The sequence below is a fragment of the Pseudopodoces humilis genome, chromosome 3 (assembly GCF_049639895.1).
Source record: "Pseudopodoces humilis isolate 2021_Gansu_Grassland_sample_001 chromosome 3, ASM4963989v1, whole genome shotgun sequence".
Lineage (NCBI taxonomy): Eukaryota > Metazoa > Chordata > Aves > Passeriformes > Paridae > Pseudopodoces > Pseudopodoces humilis.
In genome coordinates this window covers 60,491,842-60,511,522 of record NC_142202.1, presented here as the reverse complement: position 1 = coordinate 60,511,522, position 19,681 = coordinate 60,491,842, and the positions used below count along the sequence as shown (strand labels likewise).

At 36.6% G+C, this 19,681-nt stretch overlaps 1 protein-coding gene across 5 annotated transcripts in view; it reads left to right on the top strand.

The window, feature by feature from the left end:
• The window catches only part of LAMA2 (laminin subunit alpha 2), a 336,136-nt gene that overhangs the window by 228,687 nt on the left and 87,768 nt on the right, over positions 1-19,681 (top strand). For 4 of the 5 annotated variants that reach the window (XM_088053203.1, XM_014263438.2, XM_088053201.1 and 1 more), the window contains 9 exons: positions 1,359-1,502; positions 3,880-4,059; positions 4,784-4,972; positions 5,066-5,304; positions 9,922-10,039; positions 13,158-13,292; positions 13,977-14,101; positions 17,270-17,356; positions 18,186-18,379. In XM_088053203.1, coding sequence (XP_087909329.1) covers positions 1,359-1,502; positions 3,880-4,059; positions 4,784-4,972; positions 5,066-5,304; positions 9,922-10,039; positions 13,158-13,292; positions 13,977-14,101; positions 17,270-17,356; positions 18,186-18,379 — 1,411 coding nt within the window. The remainder of the gene's footprint in view (positions 1-1,358; positions 1,503-3,879; positions 4,060-4,783; positions 4,973-5,065; positions 5,305-9,921; positions 10,040-13,157; positions 13,293-13,976; positions 14,102-17,269; positions 17,357-18,185; positions 18,380-19,681) is intronic. The other variant, XM_088053202.1, reaches the window with a different exon arrangement.

The following is a 19,681-nucleotide window of genomic DNA, read 5'->3' as shown; positions in this document are numbered from 1 at the left end:
TTGTAGCTCTTGTAAGCACTAAGTAGAAAGAGTGGGGATTCATGGCATTTTAAAACAGAAGTGTCTCTCTGTTAATTCTTTAATAATATAGTTGCTTCTGTGTTTCTCTGAGTGCAAATGAAAGTATTTATATTTAGCTGATGATTAATGATAAGAAAGTGCAATTTACATGAAACAAAATACAAAGCAGGTAAAAATCACTGTTTATGAGAGAAAATGGACAAATAATACTGAATTAAGTAAGCATTTTCCCCCCATAATTTTAATCTAAGGTTAAATTTAAATCTAGGGTCAGTTAATTTTTTTGTGTAACTTTTTTTTAAAGAGTTATACATTGAAGAAACTAGAGTTTTATAAAATGGTAATCATCCCCATTTAAACCTGCTACAGCTACAGAAAAGAGCTCTCTAAGGCTCAGAAGCCTCATTGTCAGCCCTGACAAAAAGCAGCAAAATCCAAGCTAAATGCAGTGTATGAAAATTTATTGATAGAACATGTGGAAATGAGGGTTAAAACTGGTAAATCATGAGGGATAATAGCGGTTTCTTGTAAAAGCTTTGGAAAGATTAATTTTTTTTTGATTGGCTTCTTCACACTAGTCTCAAGAGAACAAAAAAGGTGTGTGGGGTGGAAAAAGTCAACCAGTGCTTTCATATTGATGATTTTTTTTCTTTTTAATACCCTGGTCTCAGTATGAAAACGGTTTTAAAAGGCTCTGCATAAATTATTGTGTATCTGCCCTATCTGGAATAGCTTTTTATTTGGATTAATTGAAAAATGAAAATAAAAGCATTGACATTACAACAGTGAAACATTTCAGCCTTGTTAATACTGTTCAATGATGTGGAAAACAATCTTGAAGAGGGGAAAGCTTTTCTCTACAGAATTTCCATTAAAATACATTTCTCAGCAAGAACATTTAGTGCCTACCTTGAATATCTGAACATGTCAATGCTAACTCCTATTAAACAGAAGGCTTGATTAACATGGACAGTTTCAGAACAACTTATTGTTCTTATCTTATCAATCAGTTATTGAGTATGTCATGCCCAAAGTGCCATTTATTTTTTCTCTGCTTGCAATTTTCAGTGTGAAGCCAGCATCTATTGCTCAGAGCTACTCAGTGGATACAAATGCAAATGCCTTAATTACATTAATTACATATGTTTGCATAACACGTGATAAGAAGCTGGAGAGTTTCTTGAATATTTCCTATGGTTTATTATTATTTCTTGCTGCACTCTGTTATTATCGTAACAGTAAGATTTTCTTTTTCTGTTGCTACCTTGAAATAAGACTTGATTTTTTATTTTTTTTTTAATTCTCTTTTCCTTTTAAAAATACTCTCTCTTTTCCAGGTTAATGTGGAAGGTGTCCACTGTGACAGGTGCAAGTCTGGCACATTTGGTCTCTCTGCCAGAAACCCACTTGGCTGCAGCAGTTGCTATTGCTTTGGCCTGACTACACAGTGCAGCGAGGCAAGGGGGCTGATCCGCGTGTGGGTGAGTAGGAAGCCGCTGAGCCATGTAATGCGATAATGTTGTTTCCTGCTGGCATCTTTTAGTCAGGCACTGAGAGCTAGCTAGAAAATGGCCAAACATTTAAGCAATCACTTTCCTCTTTATGCTTTGAGGAGTGGTGAGAGCGATATGTTCCATTAGACAATCAGGGTCAAGACATTAAAAGGAAATAAGCAGATAAGAAAATGAGTGATAGGATAGCTGACATCCAGCCAAAGTAAAGCTATTAAACCTCCAAAAAGGGCAAGCTAGTCATGTGGGGAAATTATGCGGTCTAATGCATTGCAACATAATCCCTAGTAAGTGATACACAGTTTACCCAGGTGTATTCAAGGGTCACAGATGCTTGTTGTCCAGTACAAAATTGCCCATAGTTCAGTTAATCAGTTAATTTTCCTTCTTAGTTTTGTTGTTTTGGTGGGATTTTCTTTTATCTTTAAAAAAAGAGCTTATTGAAGCTATATTTAAATTCAAGCGTGGAAAGGTATAATCCATCAGAGCAAAGAGCTCTACACCTGTTTGTGGAAGAGGGCCTTGAGACCTATGCTGGACTGATAAATGAGGCAGACTGGATGTGTCTATTTATCTGTACAACAAGCACAGAACCCACATTGAGACTGCTGCCATGCCAGTTGCATTCTGGAGGAGAGATTTCTAATGGAAAATGATTGGTTCTGTCCCCATGTGTGGCCAGTTGTATCTCTGCTGAAAAGAACGCCAACCATAGAATGAATGTCTGCCTAGTGCAAATCAGCCAAAGCGCCAGACTAGTCATGTACAAGCATCAGTTAGATAAGGACACTTTAGGCTGAAATCAAGTTAATCTCTCTTGCTTAATATAATATGGATAGCACTTATTCTCCCCTTCACTGTTCAATCCCGTAGCACCTCTTTCCCTTCCCAGTGGATGAAATGATTTATTATGATCTGACCCACTTTTTCAGTTTTTATTTCAGTTTTGCCCATCATATGCTGCTAGACTGGAGATGAAAGGCTGTAGAAGGCTGACAAGTTACAAAATTTAATCAAGTTCCATAACAGCAACAGCTCTGGATTATTGTGCTTTGACCTTTGTGGCAGCACAAAGCAGAAAAAATTTAAACCTCCTGGTTATTTTGTTTCTCTTGATTAATTTCCTTTTGTATTTATGCTCATATTTAAAGAAGTGTATGTCCATGTCGCATTTAGTATTTATTACTCTCATCTATTTCAGAATTGATACAGAGCTGTAAAATAAGTGAGACTATGTTCTGCCAGTTGCTAGTGGCTGTCTTGGATACTCTCAGGTGCTTCAAATGACATTAGACTTGTTTAAACAAGCAAATCCTGTTTTATATGACAATGAGGCATGACTGAGGAATGATCTGAAAATCAAGTGTGTTGACCCTTTTCTTGGTATCTAAAGTATTAAACAGTAAAATACAGTTATGATAAAAAATCAGTAAATCTCACTTAGGGCTGCAATGTTAGGAGTGCATCCATGTCTGATCGGTCTAGATTCTGCTGTAAATGGAAATACTAGTGTATATTGAAAGTACAGCCCAGGGTTTGGTTGATTCCTCGTTAACTGACTCCTATCTCATTACCAGTTTGTTGGTGGTATGACTGTTACCTGCATTTGTTTTCTTTGTCTCACTCTTTGGGAGAAGGCAGTATTGATACCACCCCTTTGCATCTGTTCACACATTCCCTGAGATACTTCCATTGGCACATGATTACTAAGACTCTTGCTACAGTTCTTGAAAATAATCAAAATAATGATTTCAGTGTAATGCTAATGAGATTTTGTCAACTAGTCTAAGAAAATTACAAGCATATAAGTGGCATCCTTGTATTTTTATTTTTTTTATAAAGCTGAATTTAGAGTTACAGAAACCTTCACTGAAGCCTCACTCTGCAAATTGCCTGGAGAACATTTAGGTTGAATATTCCATAGAAGTATCAAGGGATCAGGCACTGTGTTTTACAGCTCCAGTGATGTATAACTGGTGGTGAGAACTCTGCTTCTTTGTAATGTAACATTCCTCACAATCTGAACAAAAGAGGCCTGAGACTAAAACAGCACTACGAAAATCACATCGATAAAATTCATGGAATCACTTCCTGATTAAAGTATTTTAACCAGTGCTGCTACAATCTTTGTTAACATGAGGACAAGGTGCAAAAGGCTCAAGGGGAAAGTCATTATTAGCACAGTTCATACCTGAAGGAGTAGCAAGACTGCTTTGTGACAAATTGCTCGTGATGTGAAATGAAATTACCCAGAAGTAATTTTTTAAGGAGCTAGAATTTAAAGACTAACACTTCATGGGAAAAAAATTGAGTTAATTTTCTTCTTGATTTTTTCAAATATGCATAGGTGACCTTGAAGCCAGAGCAAATGATTCTGCCACTGGTGGATGAAAAGCTTCAGCGTAGCACTCTTTCAGGGATTGCATTCCAGCCTCCTGAAATAGTAGCAAATATAGAACAGGTGATGCAGGATCTTCGGTCAGAACCTGTTTACTGGAGGCTTCCAGAGCAATTTGAGGGACGAAAGGTAAACCTAAAACTCCAGCGAATACTGACATGGCTCCTTTTTTTATTTTAATGCTATTTTATTATTTTACAGTGCCTTTTTATCCCTCCCAATAAGCATGTCTTCACACAGTGGAAGGTATTTCAGAAGAAGATAAATGCTATTCCATTATTAAAACTTATTTGCTCTGTTTCTATGGAAATTCATAAAGTAACACAAACAATATTTTACTTGTTAATAACTGTAAATATCTATGTTCTATTTTTCCACGGAATACATTTTCTCATAAAAATGTTATTTGAAAAATTAAGCTACACAAATTTAATATAATACTCTTGCAATGTCCTTTTCTCTCCTTTTTAAGCAAAAAAATACCTGATATTTGTAGATTACAAATTACAAATGGGACAAAATTATGGCAAGAACTGTCCTTTTGGATTTTGTTATACACCTCTGTGACAATTTATTTTGCACTTTTGATATTCCTTGGTTTGGTGGAACACCAAGGCACATATAAGGAAATAGATAACATACTGGTTTTAGTGTAATATAATAACCAATTGTTAATGAGTGTTTTTGAACACAGCCCATGTCCCCAGATTGTTCCACAAGTAGATAACATAATTCTATTTTCTACCACGCATGCATTCATCAGGCTGCACATAGGTGCAGACCCCACCCAGATCCTTCCCAGGAATTTATTTTTAGCTAACTAAAAATGAGATTTCTTTTTGTTCTTTGCTAGCTGACCGCTTATGGAGGGAAACTGAAATACGCCATCTATTTTGAAGCGCGAGAGGAGACAGGTTTTACTACTTACTCCCCACAAGTCATCATAAGAGGCGGGCCTCCCACAAATATGAGAATTATTGTCCGGCATATGGCTGCCCCTCTGATTGGCCAGCTTACAAGGCATGAGATAGAGATGACAGAGGTAACATTTCCATCTGCCTTTTTAGTCCAAATTTTAAGCACGTGGTTCTTTTGAATACTGTTAATAACCTGATTTTGTGTTTCTGTCTTTCAGCATGAGTGGGAATATTATGGTGATGACCAAAGAGGCAGAAACCCTGTTCCCTGGGAATATTATCATGGTAACCCAGGTCTCAACAGGACAACGTCTCAGGCAGATTTCACCTGGAAACCTTATGGAGATGACTCCAGACCAAGCAGAACTGTATCCCGGGAAGACTTCATGAATGTGTTGTATGATGTTCATTACATTCTTATCAAGGCGACTCATGGCAATATCATGAGACAGAGCAGGTACCTCTTTCATGCAGTGATCTGAAATAGTGCAGTAGTCAGACAACCTCATAGACCTCCCAGATAGTCCAAACAGAATTTGTATTCATGGTGCCAGCTATAGGCCGTTGCTGAGAAGAAAGTGCAGAAGGAATTCACTTTTGGCATTGTGGAAAACACAGAAGAGGGAAATTTTATGCACTGGAAGATTTAAATCCCACTAGGCAACTGGAATCTCTACTTTCAGGATCCTAGAACAGAAAACACATGTAGGCACACACATTCTGAAACAAACCTAGTGTGTTTTTTGAATAAAGGTCTACTTTATGAAAACATAGTGCTGTAATTAAACATAAATGTTAGCTCATGAAGGAATTTTCTCCTAAGAGTTGGAAATTAAATATATTAGGGTCAGATTCAACATCTTCAATCTGTTAATGAATCAGTTACACAAGGAAATTAAGGTAACACTAAATTTGAAGTGGACATCAGGCAGCAACATGACAGGAACAGTACAAAAATCTCTGCAATCTAAAGGTCAGCTGTAAGATGAAAGCAGCAGACTGAAAGCAGCAGTCAACTGAACAAACAAGGAACAACTGCTTAGTTATCTATTCTTAAAAGAGGAGTCTATTGTTTACAATATGTCACCAGGTGAGGATGATTCAGTAACAATATTCTTGTTGAGAAATGCTAATTCTGTATCTGCATGTATAAATAAATATGGCCTTCAAAGTGAAAAAAACAACCTCTTTTAGTTCCGCCTAACACTCATAGAGCCTAAGCATGAAGTTCTGGTTAATGTAATTGGAGAAAATTTGAGAAAATAGTTATTAAAGTGCTCAGAGGATGTCAGTGACCATCATTGCAGGTCACTGCAATGAAATATGACATGTAAGAGAAGATATAAAGAACTAGATATGTTTAGAAACTAAAAGTTGCTTTAAGATGCTTAAAATGTCACAGCGAAAAAGGAAAGAATGAGTTCTCTGTTGCCATGGTGGGTAAGTCAAAAACAAAAATGAACTTAAACTTCAGCAGGAAAGATTCACATTAGACATGAAAGATAAACTGCTGGGAGTAGAGAAGTTCTAGAATAACTTATATAGACTACTGCATAAAGTTTTTAATAATTAATGCACAATATCCTTTGCAATCAAAATATATTTGCAAGAGGATGGGAATAATCAAAGATAAACTCCAAAGGTCTCCAGAAGGACTTTTTTATGATTCTGTCATAGAAATGATAAGCTAAAATGATTTCTAGTTTTCTAGGGTACAAATAGGTGTTTAAGAGCCTTGTCTTTGGAGTTTGAAGGTGAACAGTAGAGGCAGATACCATGCAACTTTACAGCACTGTGTGACAGAAAACATTGTTGCTGCTATTGTTTCTCTTTAAAGTACATCATTTACACAGAAGTATTCATGCAAAAGTAGCTTGCACTGGCTAGATGCTAAATATTTGTAACAGATGCCATAAGTGCTTAACATTGGTTTAATTTATTTTTGGCATAGTCCATTTAGGATATTGTATTACAAGCAAGGGGATTCCCAGGAAAAGAGTTAAGAAGGTAACCCCAATGCAATGTGGAAAATTTGAGAAGCATATTCATGTTTCATGTATGTTTTTCCCTTCCCTCTGTGCAGTACAGATCTTAGTTCAGCTGTGAAAGCAAAAACTGAGTACTGTCTCAGGTAGAGCAGCAAAAGGAAAGTTAAGGCAGCAAAGCTGATTTTGCTCAGAGGTGCGTGTGACTCCTGTGGCTGCGCTAGGCTTGCACTGCAGCACCATTTTATCAAGGCTACCCTGTAATGAGGCAATCAGAACAGGGAAGGACTTTCCAGTTCCAAGGCAGGTTTGCAAGGTGTTACCTAAAGAACCAGAATATGTATTTTACAGCATGGCATTTCAGAATGTGACATTTTATGACAGCAGAGCTTAGCAAACAGTTCATCTGCTCTTTCTGGTAACTCTTCATCTGAAGTCATAACCTTGAATATAATTCTGTATTTGATATTGGAGGTGGTTATGTTACAATGGATTTTTATGATCTGTCTTGCTTCAAAGTTAACATTTATCACACGGCATCTGAGACTTTTGGTAGAATATAGCAGGAATACATTATTATTTTTTTCAAGTTAGCACCTTGAATGATTTCAGTGGAAGTTTTGCATAAGACTAAAATATAAATCCCCCAAAATGTTTTTAAAGGTTAGTGGAATATTATCTTGCACAAGAATTGAAGACTTTTATTAAAAATAAGCTGAGACCCTCTAAAGAACAATATTTGTGCTCAAATGTAAACATATGTTTGAATTAAGTGACTTAAAATAAAACATTTGTTTAAATAAAGTGTGTTGTGCTTTCCAAATAAGAGCCTTGTTCTAAACTAGTAAGGATTCTCTTTCCACTTGACTGTGCATAGTAGAAAAAGATATATAAAGCTAAAGAATCTTTGGCTGGGAGGAGGAAAAGATATATATGAAGTATTTTTACATTTTTTTAGGTTTAAATAGTGCTTTAATTTCAATTGCAAAGTTTAAAAGCTGCAGGTAAGTGATAAACTACAGGAAAAACACTTTAAAATAAAGTCAAAGTAGCAGCAGCAATTGGGAACATAAAAATAGCTTCATTCTAGTGTTAGCACTCTATTAGCTAAACAGTTTAGTAGCAATGCTAATGTTATTTCTGCTTCCAAGCTACAGCATTATTAGTGATTTAGAGGTTTCTGCTCAGAATCCCAACCCAAACATTTTTCTCCTGTATTGTTCATTTTGTTGTCTCATTTTCACATTCAACACTCTAAATGGAAACATTGCTTTTATTAGATTTTGTTTTGCAACAGGGCTGTGATAATAAATTTCTTGAATTGAAGTATGCTTTCAATTTCACTGCAAATTATTTCAATATTCCCAACAGTGATCAGGTAGCAGTTGTTTGACTGCTGCCTAATAGACATTTTCCAAAAATCAGTCAAGCCTGACCTTCCTTAAGTAACATTTTCACACAAACAATAGGAAGCTTTGTGGCCCTAGACTGTATTGTTATCTAAATACAGCTTTATGGTAGTGAACAGTTTTTCAACTGTGCCCTCATTTTTGAGGATGATGGAGAGGCAAATTTCATTTTCTTTTCCCATTAAGTGTACAGAGATTTTAATGTAACTTTACATTGACAGATCTGAATGGTTTTGCCCTCTTTATTTTAAGTCTTCTGTTTTGACCTGGTTTTGTTTGATTGGGTTTTGTTGTTTGTTTTTTTTTGGTTCAGTTTCCCTGCTCAACTGAACCCCTTTCTTCAGGTAATAAGAAGAGAGCAGAGGGTTTTAATTACTAGTTTGCTTTGGGGATTTTTATATTGACACAAAGTTATCAAGACATGTGGGTCTGGTCGTATAAGCTCAGTCACAAAATTCTCATCTAGTTCAGTGGTGGGCTTTTGCTTTTCCTCCCTTCATCCTGACATTGGTACCTATATGCCAATGAGCAGAACAGTGTCACTCAGTCCCTCAGGAGTCAGGGTCTGGGAGAAGTTGAGCAGGCTGTGAGCGTGAGGAGGAGGTGAGCAGCTCTGTGAGCTCCTCTGCATTAGCACTGTGCTCAGACACGTACTGAATAGACTCTGCCCACATTATTGACATTTATTTGGCCAGTTAGTCAATCTTTGACATTTTATCTTAGGTTAGCATTATATATGAGGCTTTAAAATTTACACTATTCTGCACATTTTGTTTCTCTGAGGCAATAAGTATTCCAGATCATAGCATTCATTTAAGCAAACTAACAAATCCCCAAAATGAAGAAGTAAGCTTAAAGTACAGCAGTCTTATATGTTAGGATTAAGTGTATTTCATTAGATTTTATATTTGTTGTCTTTGTCCATGATGTGCCCAACCCTACTTATCAGATCAGCATTCATGCTGGGAAAAAAAGGAGTTGTTGGGAGGCAAGGATATTATTATTATTATTATTATTATTATTATTATTATTATTATTCAAATGTTTGGAAGGTTAAAATTTTAGAAATTCAGAAATATATCCCTTTCTGATATTAGCAATTACTTCTGTAGTAGTATTTCATGCTTGCTTTAAATTGTTTGTTTATATATCTAAAAAAAAAAAAAAAAGAAAGAAATGATACCTGGCTACTGATCTTGAAGTTTCTGCTCAAAAGGCACATGTCCAATGTCTTTGTTCTAGAGCTTGCTAGGTTGCTTTAGTTGCTGAGGATAGATTTTATTTTTTAATTAGTTGCCTCATTAAAAGCTCATTAAGAGAACAATTTTACTGCTACACCCCTGAGAGTCATCAATTTCTTGATAGTCCCTCCAAATAAAGAATCAAATATGAATTTTTGTATATTTACTTTTATTAGTTTGGCTGAAAAGAGATTAAAGAAAGAGATAGAATCAAGCTGGAGATTTAGCTAGTTATACTATTGCCTAGAACTAGAAAATGAGACCAGAGGTGGTGTTAACTTTGTAGTTTCTTGGGAGATGCAAAAACCAGTGTTGTTTGCCTGCTATAGATTAAGAATCCTACAAGCAAGCAAATGAGACTCCTCCATGCCAGCTGACTGTGAGGGTTTGAGTTAGTGCTTGACTAATCTCATTAACGGTGTTTGCTCCTTCTTTTCAGGATTTCTGAGATCTCACTGGAAGTTGCTGAAAGTGGCCCTGTATCTGGGATGGCTCCTCAGGCTTACTTGATAGAGAAATGTGACTGCCCACGGGGTTACTCTGGTCTGTCCTGTGAGGTACAGTATTAACCTAACTCCCAGGAAAAGTCTTTGTGCTTTCTCTGGTCCATTCACTGGCAAAGTGTGAATAGCAATTGAGTGTCAACTCGTTTAACTGGCAGCAACTCTCCCTTAATTTAATTACTTATTTTCTCTCTCAGGTATTTCTCTCACAGGGAAATTCAGCCCTTTTTTTAATTGCTGTAGGCAAATTTACCACTGAAACCATGGCAATGACTCAAATACTTAGAATACGGGAAAGTGAGCTTTACTGGGACAGCATCACTGAGGCTGAATTGTGTAGCTGATGCTGACAGATCAAGCCTTTTTGAGCAGATAGGGGTATAATACTCTTGTCATAGTAAAATACTAACTTACTGAACATCAGGAGAAAAGTGTGGGTCACTAAGTGACCTGGGTGCTCCTTATATATGCACTATATTTATCTTTTTACTTACAATTTCATGCTGAAGATTCCATATTTCAAAAGTACCCAAGTGTTCTAGAGAGCAGATGACTTGTATATGCTTTTGTAAAATGTATTTCATGATGGGTACCAGAGAAATTGCTTAAAATATAATACATTGATTGCAGAATAGAAGTTAATATTTCTGAGTAAGAGCACTGTCTGTGCCCTTGATGATGAGACTGCCAATCTTTCTGTGTACAGAATACCATGTTTTCATTTTTAACCAGCACAAGCAATTCTAAATTCACTGGTTGCAATTGTTAGGTGGAGGTAGCAGGGAACAACACCTTGAGTATTTTGCAAATGCCTCAAACATCCTAAGTGGGATCTTTTAAGGGTTTCCCCCAAACTAGCAATGGGAGAAAAATTGAAGTAAATAAAGGGAAAGATACCTCATTATCTGTGAGAACTCTGATCCCTTTGGATCATGGTTATACATGGTTGTGTTATGCAGCAATTAAGTCAGCAGAAACAGTAAGTTCATAGGAAAGGTGTTCAAGAAGGTGAATGAAGTAATTTTCTTTGCACACTATTTCAATAAGAGAATACACCTGAACTTGTGTAAATACATGAGAAATTAATGGACTCCAACTTTTGCTTAAAAGTACAGACTTTTTATTTTTTTTTAATTACTGTAGCAAATTGAATTTTGGAGGAAAAATATATGATAATGTAATTAAACTTTTTTTTTAATTCACACCCACCAGGGGCTCAATAAATGTCTCAGCTGCAACCTTCATACTTCATTCTTAATTGTGTGATCTTCACATACTCATAACTTAGTTTATTTTTTGTGTGCTCAGTGAAGGTTATGGTGTGTTCTGTGAAGGTTTATTTTATTTTGGCAAGAAGAAAACCATCTGACACCCTGGCACTTTTTTAAGCAGATGTTAACAGGATGTATGTGTCTGTGCCATGCTTTATGCATGTAATAGCATTGTGAAGACTATATGCACAGCAGTTTTTACTAGAGGTGCCATTTATATTCCCCTCTTTTTTTTCCCCCCTTTTTCTTTCCACATCTAGTTGTAGGCTGCAGAAGCAGTAGTAAGCATTTTCCTAATGACTGCTTGTGAAAAACTTCCAAACTAGCAATTAAAAATATCATCCGTTTTATCTTTCGTCTGTGTTTTATTTCATCTCAGAAATGCTTCGATCAAAACAGGAAATAAGACTGTCAATAGCATATCAGAAGAAACCCCAGATACTAGTTTTGTTTGAGGATGTGCCATATATTTACAGTTCGATTCTGAAGTCATTCAGAACTTGTAAAGCTATGTTTTGTACCTTGTTTGGACAAGTACGCTTGTGGAGATAGAGAGGGAGGGGAAAGAAAACAGTATTTTAGTAAGAAACAGAATTACTTTCATTTGAGCTTATTTATCTAGGTTAGAATTCTTCACAAACCATGAAAAAGAAGATAGTCTGTTTCTATGCTTCAGGAAACTTAATGTGGTATAAGTCAAAATAGAAGGGGAAAAGCAGAAATTAGTGAAGATTAATTTCTTTGGGATTCTAAAGAAAATAATTGTGTTTATACTTTTTCCATAACTTACACTCCTGGAGGTTCTGGCAATGATTATAAAACTGTCAGAGTGGTAGTACATGAATAAATCTAGCATGTCAGCTAGCGTTTCACTGGAGAATCCTGCTTTTGGTCACAAAAATTACTTACTCCAGATTCTCTTGTGTTTTATTTTGCATCCATTTTATTGCTTACCACTCCTTTTCTTTCTGAAAAGCAGAAATTGTGGTCACCAATAGGAAATGACCTCATCAGCCAGCCTTCCTGGCACCACTAGGTGGTGGGATTTATACATGGGACAAGTGACTTCTCTCTAGGCACTCACCCCTAATGGTCTCAACTGTCAAAATGTTCCTGTTTGTGTTTTTATGCTGCCATAGCTGTGTGCTTTCTGAGAGCTGTGTAAGGGCTTCTGCAGAGCTGTGTAATAAGCCTGAAATAAAGATCAAGTGTTTGATTTTGCATGTGTCAGCTTTGCTAGAAATTTTTGGGTTATTCTTGGAATTTTATTGCCAAGCTGCGGTAGAGGAGACTTAGTGATGGATTAACTTGGTTTGCGGCTGGTATTCTCAAGACATGGAAAACCTTTAACATTTTGAATTCTGTACTTTTATGGTCTTTAAATTATATAGCTATAAATAATGCAGCCATGCAGCCATTTTCTTGTTTATTATTCGGCTTTTGCTTGTTACCCATCAGGTAGTGTGTAGGCAGATACATGCTTGTCGAACTTGAAAAACAGCACGGATGAAGGAAACAGAATCATCACACTTGCTCTCCACAGTCCACACAAAAAAAATATTTTGAAAACAAACTGTTTTCTTAAGTAATGAAAGGAATGATGCTTGATGCACAGTGAGAACAGAAAGGTGTTCTGCATCTGAATGAAAGATCTCTCAAGCTGTAGAATAAAAGCCTGATGTCAGTAGAGTGCTCCAGGGATTTTTCAGCCATGTTTCCAATTAGGGCTGGCTCTTGTTATCTGTAAAGTACTGTATATTGTTTGTAACACAGCTGGAAGCCTGTCAGATTCTTTTCACAACTTGTAAAAACTGGTGATTGGAAAGATGAGCTTGCAGTGCTCCCCATACACAGTCCACTCTGTAATGATCTGTTTTCTTCTGCATCTTTTTTTATTGCAGTCATGCTCTCCAGGATTTTATAGGCTTCCATCTCCACCTGTGGGAGGGACACCTGCTCAGTCCTTAGGCACTTGTGCTGTATGTCAGTGTCATGGACACAGCACTATGTGTGACTCTGAAACATCAATTTGTCAGGTATTACACTTCTAAACTTTTGCACCAATTTAATCTTAATGTCAAATTCCTAAGCTGTGCTACTAATTTAAAAAAAACAGAAGACAATATTTTAATATAATTTTGCCTAAATAGCTTAAGTGTCAAAGTTCAGGAAGAGTCATAAAAGAAAACTTTTGAAGTTTTCTGTTTTGATTCTCTAGAGTTCCGATTATGCGGTGCTTTTTCACCCCTGAATTACTATTTGTGTAAAAAGAAAAACTAGACATCTGCAAAACAAAGAAACAATGTACCATGTGTCACACAGTAAACACAGTTCTGCTCTTACAGGCAGTAATACACATGACCTGGTACAGTAAGACTGAATTTTAATTAATTCTCCTTCTCCAATGGCTGGAACTATTGGAGGGAAGGAAGTAAAAAGTTCTTCCCTCCTCCACAAGAGGAGGGAAGAAAGGATGAATGGGGTAAGAAAGTCTGTAGGATACATCTGGGTAGCTAGAGACCTGTGTTCTTTCTCCTTTTAAGCCCATATATTAGTCAGCAGGCATTTGATGGAAGCTTAAAGCAAGCTTTTCCACTGGGAGTCATATCAGGGAAATTATGTATTGAAGTAAGTTTGAATCCCGAAGGCTGGGAGCAGAATGTTGCCTACTTTCTTGTAATTATCAAATACAGCTTTCATTCTGTCTCCTTGCTTGGCAGGACTGCCAGCACAATACTGCTGGTCACCACTGTGAGAGGTGTGCACCGGGATTTTACGGCATTGTCCAAGGCAATCCAGATGACTGTCGGCCCTGTGCTTGTCCCCTACCCATTTCTAGTAACAAGTAAGTCATGGTGCAGCATTGCCTTTCCTGCAAGCCAGAGCTTCCTCCTGGGCTCCCTGTGTCTTTTTTCAGATGGCTGGCTACAGAAGATTTGCCTCATGGAAGCTACACTAAAAATTTCTTATCTACTTTTGCTAATTGATCTTCCTTTAAAATTCAGAAATTGCTCCCTTGCTAATTTGTGATTAATAAATTAATAAGTGGTAGAAAATGCAATACTCAAGATAATGAGTGTGTGTTATAAAGGTATTCTCATAAATGAAGCTAGAGCAGAACCAAAGTACAATGCAGCCACAAGGGAGCTGCAAAAGTCTTATGCTCATATATTATGTTGGTATAAATGTGTTACAATGCCTTTCTTTCTCCACTATGGAATTTATTGATTTCTTATTTAATGTTACATGAGTTTTAGGCAATTTGTGAAAGATAGAATAATTTTAAAGCATTATAGTTATTGCAACATAAATTTTATTGGTTGCTTTGTGCTAATGAGCCTTTCCACGATGCTTCTGCATGTGTTCCCAACAGATGATACTTTAGCACTTGAGATTTGTTTATTGTTTTGCTGAGACGCTCTTAATGATATTTGGCATCATACTGTAGTAGTGCTCTGAACAGGTTTGTGTTTCATGATTGTGCATTTGAAAAGCTGGAAGTGTTTCATAAAACCATTTTTCTGTTCTTTGTCTGGCCCAAGGATGTTTTAGTGAGGATTTCAGTCAGTATAGTTGAGAACCTAGGAGGGGGTTTCTTTTTCTTCTTACTTAATTTTATTATTTTGGATTGGTCTAAGGTTTATTTTGAAGGATGCAAGTCCTTTCTCAAACATTATTAGGTAAAGACATCATGATCTTTCATCCACAGCAAGAGTTTTTAAGAACACTTACAAATCTTAGGTATTTAAAGAAACATTCTTTATCTCAGAAAGTTATAATGCATTCTTAACTACAAGTTTTTCTGAGGTTTGCCCGTTTCATGAGTGTTTTCTGCTACAACTTGATTATGTGTACTGTCTATTAGTATCAGAAAAGGACATTCAAGTTGCAAAGAACAAGATCAACCAAGCTTCTCAGTTTTGCAAATCAGCAAATATTGGTAAAAAACTTCATATGTTACTACCTAGCAGTACAAAGGGCTGCAAATATTCCATCCTATTTTTTTTCATGGGGCTTAGAAACCTTTGGTTGCCCAGAAATACATGTATCAGATAGAAAATGAGCAGGGCTCTTCACCTGGTGTATGGCACCATGCTACAAGAATTCAGATGTTCTCCACACTGTGCTCCTGAGATCATTTCAGTATCTTATTTAAAACCTAACATAAACTCAAGAAGTGGTTGTTGCTGAAGTGCTCTACAGGTGAGAAATGTGTGGACTGTGGGTAGTGTGTTTAACACAGAATCATAGAATGGGTTGTATTGGAAGATTTCTTAGTGCTGTTGAGGAAGGAGTCAGATCTGAGAATGTCCAGGAACAGAACTGCTTGTGCTTTATAGAACTTAACTCAGATGTCTCTAGACATCATGGAAGGGATTTCTCTTTCTGTTAGCCACAGCCATCAACTTTGGTATCTGTATAGTAAATATAGAGACAGACAACTGTATATCTCACTCATGTTAAACCTAAAGGAAAACACCATTGGAGAGAGGGCAGGGAAGGAGATGTTTCAAATGTGTGTGTAGGTCTGTCTGTGCATGTCCATTTTCCACTGCTGATAGAGGATGCCTGAACAATTGGTTTAGACTAAATGACTGACTTTTAGATGGATAGAGTGGCATGGATTTATACCATAAAGCTACAGTATTAGGTGCAAAATGAGAATTAGATTTGTATCTTGTGCAGATCAGTTAGAGCTCTTCAAGATGCTATTAAGGAAAAAGTCCACCTGCACCTATTTTATGGTAGTCAAGGAATCATAATCTACAAGTACAGATAGCTAATAAGCTATCTCATTAGCTTGCTATGTCATGACTGATACAATAGTATTTGTGAATGCTATGGTGCAATTATTTTTATTTATGAAATTGTATAAAACTCCACTAAAGTTTTAAATACCGTATTTATACTGCTGTACAATCAGCAGTCAGCTTCAAACATGATGAGCTGGGGAAAAAAAATAACAGAGAAAATGAATTGTTCCTAGTATGGATCTATTTTTATGGAGTTGAAAATGTGTTGGATAATGAGTTTGTGAGTAATAGATCAATTTGTTTACATTTTTTGCAAAGGCATAATTTTATATACTCATTCAAGCACTATTGATTTAATGCATTATAAGCAAGTTAGATGAGGATGCTGACTGTACTGTACCAAGAAGGAGCCCTGGGCTCACCACTAGCCACCTCTGTGCTTTTCTAGTTATTCTTCCACAAAGAGCAGAAAGAGTTTCATGTTTTTGCACCATCTTAATATTTAGTTCTTTTCTTTTGCCCTACCTGCCCCTTTTGATTGTTTTAACTGCAGGCACTTAATACACTAATATTTCAACTGAATGTTACTTTGCACAGTGCCCACAGGTACACACCACAGTCAGTAGTAAAGTGGCTCAGAATCTTCAATTTAATCTTCAGTGATGAAAATAAGACCTCTCCCTTATCGTGAAGGATGTACTTTTTAGGTTTTTTTTTTTTTCTCTGTAGACTGGGCTTTTCTCATACATCCTTGAGAAGATCACCTGATGCTGCCTTTTTGGAAGATTCCATACAGCTATGACTTTGGTTCCTTTTCCTTCTTTATGTCTTACCTTCAAGTAAACTCATCCCAGCTTATCTCATTTTGTTCAAAACACAATGAAATCAGACCGCAAGGGCTGAATGTTCATTAGCTCAGTTTCTAAATCTTTTGTTTCACATCCTTTCCAGTGCTTCCCTTCCATGTTCACTGTGAGCAACAGCACCATTCAATCACACAAGCCTACAGCATGGGCATTGCTCACTCCTTCCCCTTGGATACAGCCCTTGGAGCCTTTGTCCAAACTGTGCAAGTGTCACAGCAAGGCATTTGCAAAAATTGTAATAGGAAGGAGACACCACTCAAAGGTTTTTATAAACAGATAAGAAAATCCTTAATTTACATTAAGAGTGGAACTTCTTGGGCCCCTCTGCACTGCTGACCAAAGTGAAATGTGCAAGAGAGTAGAAAAAAAATTCTTTATTTACTTTTGTTTTAGCTTTAGCCCTACTTGCGTTGCTGAAGGACCTAGTGACTACCGGTGTACTGCCTGCCCACCTGGATACGAAGGCCAGTACTGCCAAAGGTAGGACAAATGGAAAAAGCAGAAAGAGGGACAATGAAATGAGGAAAAGGCATGGAGGAGATGAATGTTTTTCGATTTTACAAGTGTGTATTTACTACTGTTTAAGTACATGCCTTTGGATCATTTACTTCTCCTTTTTACGCTGTTAAAACTCAGCCAGCAGACAATTTTTATATACACAACTGTAAATTGATAATCAGTGTTAATATATCACAGATATTGTCCCAGTCTTACTTTTTGATGTGTGAGGGGGTTTTTTCCTCCAGGGCTCAGAAGTTTAAAAATTCTTTCCAAAATTAGATGCCATGCTAATAGTGTATCTTGATGTCACTCATACCCTTTGTTTTAGTGACTCTTGTGCTCTCATGGGCATTGACTGTGAAAGACAGTTACATATAAACATTTTAATGCTGAATTGTGAATTAATAACCTAAACAGCCTCTGTTGTTCCATCCATCAAAATACTGAAGGATTAAGATAATCAAAATTGGAAAATGTCTACCAGGAGATTTCATGTCTGACACAAAACACAAGTGGCTAAATTTACAGGCCGAACAATGATAGTGGAGGAGTTTTTGTTGTGGTTTAACAGAAATGTAACTGAAAATTGTTAGGATGTGGAATCACTTTTGCATACCTCCTTTATCCAGACTGTTCTAATTGGAAGTCACTTTGTTGGAGAGTTTGCAATATTTCTCTCTTGGTCATGAAGCAACAAAGATTATTTTACTGGTTCGTGTAATATAAATTATATTTAAAATACTGCCAAGTATTCTTTCTGCACTGGGTCTCAGTTGGACAAACCTTGTTTTGTATTTGCAATGTCTAGATGTTCTTCTGGCTACACAGGAAACCCACAGATTCCCGGAGGGTCCTGCCAGGCATGTGAGTGTGATCCCTATGGTTCCGTGCCCGTGCCCTGTGACCCTGTCAGTGGGCGGTGCACTTGCAAGCCTGGATTCACGGGGTGGAAGTGTGCTGGCTGTGAGCATCGGCATGCGCGTCATGGCACCAAATGCCTTTGTACGTATACTAATGGAATGTTGGATAACTTTTGGTTGTGTTTGCCATACTTCAGAAATCCAAACCTGCTGGTGTAACACTGAGTTGTGTGGGTTTCTTTGAAAATAGTTGCCAGGTTTCTTACTGCTTTGGCTGCTTTGGTTTTTTTCACAAGCCTTGAGATGTTAAGAAAACTCTCAATAATTTCTAATATTATCACTGAAAACTGACAAAAAAACTTTGAAGGATTTCTTTTTGGAAGAAAAAGAAATTTGTGGCTTTTTGGAGTCTGTAATTTTACTTAAGGTTGTTGCTACTGTTGTGACAATATTTTCTCTTGGTGAATTTTTTACTGTCCTAAATGTGTAACTAGCAATTGCAATGCTCTACACCATGAGGCACACACAAAATTTTTACTAAGGTTTACTTGATCATGTTGGCTCAACAACCATCCGTGGAATTTAAAAGATAAAGGGAATGACAGTACACTATATCCAGCAAAGAGTTTCTTTTGTTAAAAATAGAAAACTAACAGCCTAAAACACCAATTTATATTTTACAGGACTGGTATCTATCCTACCCTCAATTTTGATACATACCAAGTAATTATCTTTTATTTTTGTTTGGATTTTTTTTTCCATTATATTGGAGATAGTGCTTGTTTTGAGCCCACAATCTCATATCACATAATGTTGTATGCTTGTATCTTATTTTAAAAAATGTAGCAAAATATTTCTAGAACTTGTGGTCAGCCCTGACTTATGTAAGGCATTTTCTTCTTCCCTATCTGCCCCAGGATGTGGAGGGACCTTGTGATTTTTTTTTTTTTTTCCCTTTGTTGCCATGATTGTTAAATTTAAAGTAGAATACTGGTAGCGTTCTTGTAAGTCCAAAGTATATAATATTTATAAATCTGTGCAAATTTGAAAATATTGGCAAGGCACAGTGAGCTGGTTTAAATGTTTTGTCTTTAATTGGAGCTTTTTCATGGAGAGTGGGTGTCTATGTGAGGGACATGTAAGATCAAGAAAAGTAGGTACCATATACTTTTTTTTTTTGCTTCTCCAAAGAATTCAGTTATTTTGTACCTCAATACCCAGAGGTGCACACTTCAAAACAAATTGCAAACATTTTAAAAGTAAATTGAAAAACTAAAAATAAAGAAGTGCTTAAAATGTTTGAAGGCATCATATAATTCCGTAAGAATGGAGTGCATGGCTTCTTGGAGTGCTTAAAGAGTAAGATATTAGGCACATAAGGTCAGGAACTCCATGATGCAGAATGTTTTTTCACTCAACGTAATGGTTGTGATCAGCTCTCAGT